Source organism: Tachysurus fulvidraco, chromosome 10, assembly GCF_022655615.1.
Source record: "Tachysurus fulvidraco isolate hzauxx_2018 chromosome 10, HZAU_PFXX_2.0, whole genome shotgun sequence".
In the NCBI taxonomy this organism is placed as follows: Eukaryota; Metazoa; Chordata; class Actinopteri; order Siluriformes; family Bagridae; genus Tachysurus; species Tachysurus fulvidraco.
Genome location: NC_062527.1, coordinates 11,252,936 through 11,266,360, shown reverse-complemented (window position 1 = coordinate 11,266,360; position 13,425 = coordinate 11,252,936). Strand labels below are relative to the sequence as shown.

The 13,425-nt window shown below is 36.8% G+C and overlaps 1 protein-coding gene across 1 annotated transcript; it reads left to right on the top strand.

Annotated features, from left to right (window-relative positions):
* The first annotated feature begins 4,144 nt into the window (after window positions 1–4,144).
* ehf (ets homologous factor) lies at window positions 4,145–12,915 on the top strand. The gene is made up of 9 exons (XM_027172913.2): window positions 4,145–4,269; window positions 6,474–6,582; window positions 7,499–7,756; window positions 8,550–8,609; window positions 8,720–8,776; window positions 8,854–8,922; window positions 11,843–11,887; window positions 12,061–12,256; window positions 12,367–12,915. The coding sequence occupies exons 2-9, from the start codon at window positions 6,483–6,485 to the stop codon at window positions 12,464–12,466; spliced, it is 885 nt and encodes a 294-aa protein (XP_027028714.1). The 5' UTR covers window positions 4,145–4,269; window positions 6,474–6,482; the 3' UTR covers window positions 12,467–12,915.
* The last annotated feature ends 510 nt before the right edge of the window (window positions 12,916–13,425 follow it).

The window sequence follows — 13,425 nt, the reverse complement described above, 5'->3', positions numbered from 1 at the left end:
GTCCTCCTCGGGGGAACCGGAAATGGAGCGGCGTCCATCACCGAATAAAATGCAGAGCGATGTCACCGAAAGATGAAAAAAGTCCAGGGGAAAACAGGAAGACTGGAAGAACAATCCAGGAGGAGGAGGAAAAAAAATGCTCCCAATAAGCCGGTCCAGGCAGGAAGCTATCCTGCTGGGTATCATTCTGTCTCACCGGAGGAGGAAGACAGACCCATACTGAGGATAGCTTCAAATAAATAGGTTTTAATAAATTAAATAGACATGTCAATTAACACATGAGGAACAGGTGTGTAGAGAAGGGGGAGTAAACAAGGGCGGGGCAGACACGTGACACGGAACATACACAAGCACATGGCCAAAAGTCCGGGCTGAACCGTAACAGACATGAATGTGAGAGAATTATTTGAATATCCTGTCAACATATTTTCTTTTAAAATAAAGTCTATAAATTCTCTTTCTTGTTGTCTTGTGAATGTGTGCTATTGCCTCTATCTACTTTATAAGCCTGTAATACTCACAGTAAAATTTCCAGCCAGGTTAAGATCGAAAAAGGAAAAAATGACCATTATTATATTTCTCTTCCACCCCAGTGAGGCTGTCTGTTTGTGGTACACATGCAGAGCAATGTGCTGGTGCTACTGGTAGACACTTGGGCTCAGGAGATTGGTTCGAAATGGTGCCTGAGGGCCGCTGGACCACTAACAGTGAAAGACTTATTGCTCTATAGAGAGCTGTGTTCATTTAAACACATGTGGATGAAGAGCCCGACCTCATAAAACTGCATTCACAGTCCATTGAGGCTGTGGCCTCGCTTTAATTAGGAGTCTTTAGCTCCTGTCTAGTGCCTCTTACACTCCTTACTTCTTTCATCTTTGTACTTTCTGGTATCTCAGTGTTTGCTTATCTCTGTTTTCTTTCTCTCCACTCACACCTGTTCCCCCTTTGTCCCCTTATTTAACATCATTTGTTGGTCATTATTATCCTGATTGATTTATCAGCTAATTCACACTTCTCATTCACACTTACTCCAACATTCACATATATAAGCCATGAAAAAACACATGACTCTCTCTAAAGCAGCTGCTTAGTTGTGGGTTCGAAGCTTCGAAGTTTAGTGGGACAACAGTGCCACCAAGAGACCTCAAGCAAATTGCAATGTTGACTGTGTGTGTGTGTGTGTGTGTGTGTGTGTGTGTGTGTGTGTGTGTGTGTGTGTGTGTGTGTGTGTGTGTGTGTGCGGGTGTGTTTGTGTGTGTGTGTGTGTGTGTGTGGCAGTAGTAGTAGACGTGACTGGAGGAGACGAAGCAGGAAATCAGGCACAGAGTCATAACACACTGTAGCATATGACCTCCCAGTTCGACGCTTGTAATTAGAGATTATCATGTAATTACACAGAACTGTCGCATGCAATATTCAACAAGTGGACAGTCATAGCATACACTCACTCACACATTTACGCACACACACAGAATTTTTCACTTGGCATAAATAATTCCTACACTACTGTGCTCATTAGAGTAATTACATATCCTTTGTTTCTTTTGAAAACAAACTTAAAATTGTAATTTAGCCAAAGAAATTGTCATTTGTATCTGTATGTCATGCTAATAAAGTTGCACTCCCACCTTCTGATTCTCTCCTGCTCATCCTCACATCTTCTTTACAACTCTTTATGCCAATGAGTGTGTAAAATAGCTAGTCAGCTATCTAGTAATAGCTAGAGTCTAAGTGAACTATGTGCGGTGATATTACACATAGGGTATTGCATAATTCGAATGTAAATAAACTGCAATTAGACTAGTTATATGGCATACTTAGGGCACTTGAGGGGTATAGGGGCCGGATTTAACGGCTCAGAAGGAGAAATCCCGAGACAGTCAACACAACCATCTGCTTAATTTTCTTTTTATCCGAATAGTGTTGTTCGTTTATCCCAGATGTTTACTATCTGATGTTTAATACCTTTACTGGGAATGCAAGGTCACACACGTAGTAAAATAAATGCATCTTTATTGTAATGATATAATGTTTTGTGTTTAAAATATTATATTTGATTCATCAGTGTAGAGCTAAAGAAGCAAAAGTTGAGAACAAAAATAATGTTGCGGTAAAACTGTGAACATTTAGTTTTTGGTTAAACCATTTCTATTATCATCCTGTAAAATAATTACAAATAAATAAATAAACATAATGTTGTGATTAAATACTGCAGGTATCCCCTGAAACACACACACACACACACACACACACACACACACACACACACACACACACACACACACACACACACACACACACACACACACAAAACTCCTAAATTCATTCTCAAATCCTCTAAATGCTAAATCAATTAAGGAAATAAAATAAACATAAAAATAAATCCCCCGGTGTTATGAAACAAGCAACTATTAACATCCTAGTCTAATCATGGGCTGATTTGTATAGCCGCATGAAATCTATTCCTCATTAAGTCCACTTCACTTCCTTGTTGTAACACTTCAAATTGTGGAAAAGTTCAGGGGGGTAAATACTTAAGCAAGATGGTGTAATTCTTGGCTAGATATAAAAACGTAATCAAACCAGAAGAATAAGTTGAGAGATCTTATAGTTTTTTTGTGCGGTGTTATCAGTTACCATTTGAATTTGCGCTTAAACATCTTAGGCGTGTCAGATTTGCATCAAAGTTAAAGATGGAGAGGAAAGAAAGGCAAGAACACTTCATAAAAGTAATGAAGTCGGGGCAATGTTTCATAAGAGACACTAGCAGCAGTGTCATTTAGCAGTATATAATTTCTTTAAGTGTTTAAATTATATTCCTCGTGATATTAGGAGTGTGTAGCTCACTGTCACTCATTAACTACTTGGAATTGACCCATGTCTTTTAGAAAAGTGACACTGTAGGTCTCTTCACTGATCCAGCTAAGAGGAAAAGAAGAAAGACCTGAGTGTTGTAATTATACAGTACATTACAAGTGATGTAAATGATGAGGGATTTTACTGGAGTGACCCCAACTCTCCTCCTCTTTTGCCTGTGCTCCTCTTTTTTCTAATTAGATAACTACTTAATAGAGCCACTTCAGTCAACAACATAACACCATTACCAGCTCTCTGAAGCACCACTGAACTCCCACAGTCTCGCTGTGAAGAGAAAGAAGATACACTACATTAAGCAAGTCATGTATTTGTCATCAGGTTAATAGGACAAAGCAGGTATGACATGATTTTTGTTATTTTTATTATTTAGAAGGATTTGTTGTGTGTAGAGAGCTTGCTGGTGGCCTGCTGATCACCATAATCCCTTTCCCTTTGGATCACTGTAGCATGATTTTACATACTGTACAAATATTTTCCAAGACGTTTAGAATGTTCAATACAACTAAAATGTATGACAATTTAATGGTCATACATTTTACTGGTCATACAACTAAAATGTATGACCATTAAATTGTCTATAAAACTAAAAATTGTCTTAACCAGAGGGACTTACATTTTATTTCATTTTTATACAACTGAGCAATTGAGTTAAGGTCCTTGGCTAGGAGCCCACCAGTGGACCGGTGGACCTGGGATTCACACTCACCACCATACAATCAGTAGGCCAATGACCTTATGCAATAAATTACCACGTCCCACAGCATTTGGCAGACGTCTTCATTCAGAGCGACTTAACAACTATGCTAAAAAAAATTTGAACAAGAGCTAGTATAACTAGTATAGCTTACTACCACTGATTAGAATTTACTGTATATTAAATTTACATTGACAGCATTTGGCCGACGGCCTTATCCAGAGCGACTTGTGTTATCTCATTTTTTTTTATACAACTGAGCAATTCAGGGGCCCAACAGTGGCAGCTTGGTGGATCTGGGATCAAACTCACAACCTTCCGATTTGTAGGATCACAAATGTTACATATAAATCATGCACTTCATTAAATGATCGTTTTAAAAATGTCCTGCTGCGTAGTATTTGATCACAGTCTGACAAGATCAACAGAGAGAGAGAGAGAGAGAGAGAGAGAGAGAGAGAGAGAGAGAGTACAGCCACAGGTATACTTTCTCTTCCTCCTTTCCTTGTTATTATGCAAATTCTTACCTGTCACAAAAATAGACCAATCCAAGAAACAGGAAGGACTCAGGCTAAAATTCTCATTGGTGAACAAGAACTCACATTCTCCATTATACTGTGAGCCAAAGTCATAGCTAAACATTGACAAGGACACCTTACAAGTCTGCACTGTGCAGTGGACATTATTCAACATCTCTGGTGAGCAATAACTTCCTGATTTCCTTCAAGACACTATCAAATATGTGTATGAAATACTTCTGCATTCCACTTTATTTTCTAACACAACTATTTCAGAAGTCAGTTTTATTTTCTGAACCCCTTTCAGTTTGTGTGTGTACGTGTGTGTGTGGGTGGGTGCGTGTGTGTGTGTGTGGGGGGGGGGGGGGAATTTTGGTGTCTGTCCCAAAGCTTTCCCTGTTTTGGATCACACAGTGTTTATAGAGTACAGATCTGCTGTTAGATCTAAAACAACCGATAACAAAAAAAAAAAAGAAAATACAATACATTAATATTTTTTAAAGAGTTATTATTTATCGATGTGTTCACAACAGGAAACTTTTCAAAGATAATATTCTGCACCTATTATTATTGAATAATGTTAAAGAACTTATTGCTCTTACTGATCCTTATTTAACCCTTCAAACGGTTGTCTGTGTGATGTGAAAATTATGTTAGCAGAAATGTACAGTGCTGATCATGCAATCACAATACTTCAGGGGCATCGAGACACCCAGCTGAGATCTGCTACTCAGTTATTATTATTATTATTATTATTATTATTATTATTATTATTATTATTATTATTATACATTTTAAACACTTGCTTTAAATGTGATATGGATACGTTCATAATGAACTCACAATGAAATAAGAACCTGCTTTAAGAGTACACACACTCGACTAAACATGGGTTAGAAAATGCATTTAATTATTCCTGATTAAAACTTATTTCCTCTGACTTCAGGATGTTGGACGCAGGCAGTGCTAGTCAAAGTAAATAGACAAAGAGATAGATAAAGAAGAAATCATTAGTAACTGCAAATAAATAACACTTTTATTCGAAAAAAAATTCTCTACTGACGGATGATAAATAAATTCAAATTTTTTAAATTAAAAAATATATGATTATTAGACCTATTTCTAGTTATATTTTTATTTTAAAGTTTTAACTATTTAAAACTATTTTTATCTAAGTCTTCTTATTTCATTAGAGGATTGTTAAATTGATTTTAAGCATTAATTTCTAGCAAGAAGCGAAGTTTTCTGCCAATTGTAAAACATGCCTAGAAAGAGGCACAATAATCTTATATTCGGTTTACTGAAATTCTCTAATAAAAATAATAGATATACTGTATATGTCTGCAGGTAAGATATTTTCGCTTTTTATTTTTGCAGTGTGTTAAGTAACAGTAATTTAGAAGAAAAACAGATCCAATCCATAGAGACTTTCATTTCACGCTTTTGCTCAGATGACCAGACATTACCAAAACACAAGGAATAGCAGAGATGCAATGACAACATTTAATAGAAATTATTAGACAAATTAAAATGGCACATTAGACATGATAGTCATGTGGCAGATTATTATAGAGCAATTACAAGAAGGGCACAATAACTTTTCCAAAAGTGTTTAGAAAAACTGCAAGGATTCAGAATTAAAAAGACTAGAACTTAGTGATGGTTTGTAACTGTGGCCTAATATAGGTGAGGTCCTAAATTAGTGCAAGATCATAATAAACAGTCATTTTAAGGAAATAACATCAAGAAAGAGTAGAAAAAAACAAGATGCTATCTTAGATATTATTTGAAGAAGTTATCTCCTTGCACATGGGATGGGTTAATGCATGCTGATGCTAAAAGATCGTGGCTCATGAGTGTAGCTATTTAATATTGTTATAGCAAGTCCACAATACACAATTCTACAGAAATCTATGAAACATTTTTGACCATGTTGTTGATATACTTTGATAGAATAGGTGAATTCCTTCAGATTCCATGATGCTTCCCTTGTTACTCAACCCCTAAAAATAAAACACTGACAGACAGAGTGTCAGCTAGAAACATACATGTTCACTGCCAAAAAAAACATGACTGAGGCATTGATTGTACTGTTAACTGAAGAAGAACAGGTGAACCTTTATTTATGCAAAGCAGACAGTGTCATTCCTGTGTAAATGCAGTTTGGTTTGTGTGGTTAAGCAAAGCATGAAACACACCCATGCATCTGATGATATGCTTTCTGGATAGGTTACAAGTAATTTTATCTCTAATCATCTTTAGCTGCTAGGAAATGAATATTTGATCAGTATTTTAAACCATATAGCTGTTTGACTCTGTATGATACATGTCCTCTCTTTCTAAATGCATTCACGTTTTTATTACTTTATTTTCCATGCCTGTAGTTCTGGACCATGGTCCTTTATAGTGGCTGCAGTATGAGCATCCCTGCTAGTGTGAGTGTTGAGAGCCAGCTGCCCACCTCCTGGAGCCCCCACTACAACAACCCAGATGGTACTGTGCACCTTCATTACATTAAACCGCCCTCATGCTCATTGCAGCATATGATAAAGTGAAATCATTCTCACTTTCTAAGCTTTTAATATACCAAGACATGTAAAGTTATTATTATTATTATTATTATTATTATTATTATTATTATTATTATTATTATTATTATTATTATAATACGAATAGCTCATATTTAAGAAAACATATATCTAAAAAATAAATGTTAGAATTCCATCAATTTCTCACATCTAAATACACACACAACTGACCAGAACTTATGAAACCTTAGGTGATCATTCAACAGTATATCCAATCATTTCAAAATTTAGTGTAAATTAAATTAAATTGAATTAAATAAAATTAAAATTTTATGACGGGGGCATGGTGGCTTAGTGGTTAGCACGTTCGCCTCACACCTCCCGGGTCGGGGTTCGATTCCTGCCTTCGCCTTGTGTGTGTGGAGTTTGCATGTTCTCCCCGTGCCTCAGGAGTTTCCTCCAGGTACTCCGGTTTCCACCCCAGTCCAAAGATATGCAGGGTAGATTGATTGGCATCTCTGGAAAATAGTCCATAGTGTGTGAGTGAATGAGAGTGTGTGTGTCTGCCCTGCGATGGGTTGGCGCTCCTTCCAGGGTGTATCCTGCTTTGATGCCCAAAGATGCATAAGATAAGCACAGGCTCCCTGTGACCCGAGAAGCTCGGATAAGCGATTGAAAATGAATGAATAAATTTATGACAACCCAGATTTGGCTTAAGTTTATGATGATCCCTAGTTTTTTTTACTATGAAATACTTACACTACTGACTAGTAATATGTGATTACTAAATGTACAATGATACAATAATATGCTTTTTCTAAAGCTGCATTATGACCCAAACAAACCATCAAAACTCAACCCTGTTACCTTTTCTTTTAAAGTGTCCATGGTGTCGTCGGGTTACGCTAGTCGTCTGTGGTCCCAGGACCTCCACCCACAGTATTGGTCCAAATATCAGGTGTGGGAGTGGCTTCAGCAGACCCTGGATGTGCACCAGATTGATGCCATGTCCATCCCATTTAATAATTTTGACCTGGATGGAAGGCAACTATGTAGCATGAGCTATCAGGACTTCACTCATTTGGCTGGATCTGTTGGTCCGGTCCTCTACCAGAGTCTGACTGATCTCAAGTGTTGCAGTAAGTTTTAGCTCGTTCTGAAATTTCCACATACAGAACAAATTTCAAGTCTTATTTTATATTTAATAATGAAATAAACTTAGCAGTGCCAGATGGCATCATGCAAATGACTAAATAATGACTAATTCATACTAACTCACATAGCTTTACAGTTTTAAAAAATGTTTAGACAGAACTACTACATTACAAATATGTGTTTAGTTTAGTCACATAAACTGTATGTGGTAGATAGCTGGATGTTTAAAAAGTTTCCTCCATGTGAAATGTGTTTATTTGTAGTGCATCTGAAGTGTAACCAGAACAAGACAACAAAAGTGATTTTAAAATAACACGGTGTTGTAGAACATGTCAAGCATGTAGAACATCACCTCACAGCCCCAGGATCCTCCAATTGATCCTGGGCTCAGGTTACTCACATATTCTCTCGGTGTTTGCTGAGTTCTCCAACATCCCAACATGACTACCTTTCCTGAAGGTGTGAATGAGCACGTGAATGTGTGACTAACCCTGAGATAAACAAATGAATGGATGAATGAATGAATGAATGAATGAATGAATGAATGTTATTTCTTTCAGTGTGAACGTTAGTGATCTTTTTAATGATCTTCGGTTGAAGTGTGAGAACATGAAAAACATGTATTACAGGTTTGATATAGGGAAATAAACAAAATCAACACTAGCTGAAATATACAGCCTTCAGTGTACTGCACAATAACTGCTTTGTACTGTCGTTAGAGAAACAGAAAGAAAAACTTTTCTGAATCTAAAGTTATTTGTAATGTCCCCTGTGCAGATCAGTATGGCCCCTCAGTGGATATGTTTTCACCAGGGTATATTAAAACAGAATTAGATGGTAAGTATGCTTTGACGAAATCATATGACCCTTAACTTATTTTGTAAATTTTTTTAATTATTTAATGAATTTATTATGATGACTGTAAAACCAGCATGTATGTTTAACAGATCTTCCATGTTCAATGTTACCTTACAAAGAGGACCCCAGCTTCTATGCCACCTCAGGTACTGTAGAGTAACTCATTCAGTTTGATTGCAGATATATAAAATATCATGCACTAACCAACACAAATTTTTAACAGAGCATTTTGACACTAAAACCCAGTTTCAGCCAACAACAGTGATGACTTCACCAGCTCCCTGCAGTCCAGGTATGAAGCATAAATCTGTCCAAATAAATCAAAATACACCTATATAACGATAATAATGGTAAATATGAGCTAATCATGTACTACACGAGAGATGTTCCTACAACCATGTGTATAAGTGATAGCAACATTTTTGAATTGTAGGGCTTATTTCCTTTTACTTACAGACTTGTTATTTAATGCAGTGTTAATGAAAGACGAAGGATGAGAAGTGCTGACACTAGCCCACATTATGTTCATTTACAAACCAATTCCCTGCCTACGGCCATTAAATTTAACCTTTGAAGTACAGCGTGCCGTTCAATTACAGGCCATGTCGAAACCCCTTTGAGTCATTTAGTTATACTTAAGGATTTTCCTTGTGCTACATTTTTTTCTTATTAACCTATCTTGTGCACTTGATTCTACAAGTCAACTGGACATGTAACACTTTACATTAAGGTTCTGTGTACTGACATTTACTGTATCAACACATTAGTTAGCTTGAACACACTATGTAAATCAGTATTAATGCTCCATCAATAATTATAACAAAGTACTTATGTTGATTGACACTTAACCCTAACCGACACATGCCTTAGCCAATGTTCATACCATGACAAATGACTTAACAGGGCTTTCAAGTTTTGAAGACAGGCAAGCGTGACATCTCCAACATCCACCCCCCCCCCACCCCCCACCCCTTTCCAATGGTTGTTGCATTAAATCTTACCCAGATAGTGTTATTTTCTGATTGGCTATTGTGTAGCCTGTTTTTTTGATTGGCTGATAAGTGTCAGGCTAGACTAAGAGGTGCGGACTGATACATTTTGGGCGCTGCGGCATATTAAATATATGATAAATAGTCAAAATGTTTTTCTGCGTGAGAAATACGATGTGTGGCGGGAAAGCGTGACAAAAGACCGAAATGAGTGACTGTCACTCTCAATGTGTGACACTTGACAGCCCTGACTTAAGTTAAGCCCTCAATGAGTATGATGTGCCGACATCTTTGTGGTTATTATCTGACAAAATTCAAAATGAGGCTGAAGTAAATTCTGATATTTACACATGAAGACCAATGTTCAGTAAGAAAGACAGTGCTGTGATTTTTCTTTTAATCAAGGTAGATGATTAAAGTAGGTTTAAACAAATGTCAATTAATATGTGCTAACTTTTCATATAGAAATGACACTTTTTGCTATGGTTTTTTGGGGGGCATAATGTTCGTAAAGGAAACCATATTGTAAAGCATTATAATGAAATAAAAATGCTGGACATTTACTGTTACCCATTTCAGTCCCTATGGGATTTCATGATATTGAGATCACAGAAATAAACACAAAATAAAGCAAACTCTGTGATATTAAGTGGAGCTTAAAATTGTTATAAATGTCTACATATGTTCTTCGGATTTGCTCAAAGACACGTCATGTATTCAGCCAAAACTCTCTTTTGATTTACATGATTCAAACATGACCACAGCTATCAAAGAAAGGGACTAAATATGTGTCCTTACTGCTTGTAAATTAAAAGAAGAATCCTGCGCTTGCAATTTTCACCAATTCAAGTAGTTGTAATCCTAATTGATCTAAAGAATTTGGACTTCACAAATCTATAGTCAGACAGATTCTGCACAAATGGAGGAAATGTAAGACATGGTCTCTAGAAGTGGTCGACCAACAAAGATCACACCAAAAGCAAGAAATATACAGTGATAGTCTGTTGGGAGAGAAATGAACCTAGGGTAACATCTAAGCAAATAAAGGCCTCACTTACTTTAGCAAATGTTTGTGAGTCCGCCATTAGGTGAACATTGAACAACATACTGTAGGTGTACATGGAAAGTTGCAAGAGTTGCAAGGAGAAAGTCACTACTCTCCAAAAAACAAACTACTGCCCATGAAGTTTGCTAAAGATCATGTGGACAAGCCAGAGGACAAGAGGAAAATAATTTGTGGATGAATGAGACCAAAATAAAAACATTTTGGTTTAAATAATGTTATATTTTTGGAGTAGGGAAAATACTGAATTCATGCATAAGAACTTTATACTGTCTGTAAAGCATGGTGGTGGTAGTATCATACTTCATATGTGCCTGCATTGCTGCATCTGGGCCAGAACAGCTTGCCATCAATGATGGAACACTTAATTCAGAATTATGCTAGTGATCTCTAAATAAAAATAACAGGACATGAACTGAATCTCAAGAGAAAATGTGTCATACACCAAGACAATGAAGACAAGCACCCAATTCAGTCTACTAAAGACTGCTTAAAGAGGAACAAAGATAAAGTTTTAGATTGGCCAATTCAATTAAGGTCTTGACCTTAATCCAAAAGAAATGTTGTGGAAGGATCTGAAGCAAGCAGTTTTAAGTGAAAGTGACGTGACATACGGCTAAGTACGGTGACCCATACTCAGAATTCGTTCTCTGCATTTGACCCATCCAAAGTGCACACACACAGCAGTGAGCACACACAGCAGTGAACACACACACCCCGTGAACACACACCCGGAGCAGTAGGCAGCCATTTATTTAGCAGTTGGTTTGGTGCCTTGCCCAAGGGCACCTCAGTCATGGCCTGCACAAGACTCGAACCCACAACCTTAGGATTACGAGTCAGACTCTCTAACCATTAGGCCACGAATTGCCCCAGTTCATGTGAGGACACCCACCAAAATCCCAGTGTTAAAGCTTTGTACTGAGGAATGGGATAAAATTCTTCCAAAGCCAGCGTAGATGACTGACAAACAGTTTCTCAGTTTAACAGTTAAATGAAGAAGCATAATAGTTTTCCTTATTTTATTTGATACTTTTCACTTTGTTTACGTTTAGGTTTACTTTAAGGCAGAAATATAGATTTCAATCTTTAAATCAAATTTCAAAGTTTCTATTTTTATTTTTTCATTTTGTAACAATTACTTGTTTTTGACTGCACAGACCCTAAAAGACCCCACAGCCGCTCACACCAAGTGAAAAAACACAGTGAGTAATTTCTAACTTCTTACACTTCCTGTACTTACACTTCAACTATTATGTATACAGTATTTCACTCATTTTATATCTAAACACTCAGAGCAAAGTTTTTACACACTAGCTTGATAGACTTTTGCCCCATTGAAGTTCTTCTCAGCATACGTGTGTTTTGGCTTGTTTAGACCCTCGTGGAACCCATCTGTGGGAGTTCATACGGGATATTTTGCTGAACCCAGAGAGGAACCCAGGCCTGATTAAATGGGAGAACAGATCAGAGGGTGTATTTCGCTTCTTGAAGTCTGAGGCTGTAGCACAGCTGTGGGGCAAGAAGAAGAACAACAGCAGCATGACCTATGAGAAACTCAGTCGAGCAATGAGGTAACGTACCTTATTTACCGACACATCAATCTATTCCACCTTAAAATAAAAAAAAATAATCTGTTAACCAGTTTTTTCACTGCTTCCTTTCTGGTTGTTTCTTAATAAAGATATTACTACAAACGAGAGATTTTAGAACGTGTGGATGGACGCAGGCTGGTCTACAAGTTTGGAAGGAATGCACGTGGATGGAGAGAAACAGAAAAATGAAGGAGTTGGACACCTGTTTACTTTCCCCTTATACTTTTAATAGGAAATGTGAAGTCTCTTATTTATAACCTTATGACTTTTACATTATGTTGTTTTCCTATAAGAAGGAGTGTGATGTCTTTTTTTATATTGCTTTTATTTATACCTGTTTTTATTTTTTGCTAGTTTAAAACTGAAAAATAAATGCTTTGATGCAGCAATCTGTGAAAATTTCTTAGTTGAACACAGACCAACTTTTCATTGTGCTATTTACCGACTTTTTTATAAACGCTTTTTATATATATTTATGAACTCCATACTCAGATACTTTTCCATCATTGCCTGTCAGTTCACATGCAGTGCGTTTCAGTGAATGATGCGCAGCCAGTTGAATGTGGCTGTTAGGCTGTGCATGATTGGTCTTGGAGACACTGTTTACACCGCATTACACCCACACTACATTACTCACACTCTAATAATTCCATATCACCTGAAAATCTACAGTGTTTGAGAAGTTGATGAAAGACAATGCTATGTTTGTTATCTGTTTTCCAACTGTTTGTGACCAGTTTATCTGACCACGGCTACAGCTATTAGATCTTATACTGAATTTCTCTTTAGCACTTATTGGTCAAATTTTTTTTTAACATTTTATTGTGAACCACAAAGGCTGGATATTATACTGTATATTAAATACAGCGTTTTTTTTTGTCTTTGAGGAGCAAACAATGTAAAATGTACAGTACATTTGTAATCTGTGTGCTTCAATTAAAAAAAATATATATCTTTTAAACTTTTAAGTTTTTTTTTAACACTTCACATTAAATACAAAGAAGGAGAAGCACTAGTAAACCCTTACTGAGTCACTAATCAGCAGCTAAATATCAGGGCAAATCCATCAGTGCTGACTTGCCACTAAATCATTATCAGAGCAATCACAGTCAACTAATCTCTCATAAAACCAAATGCCAGGGTGTTAA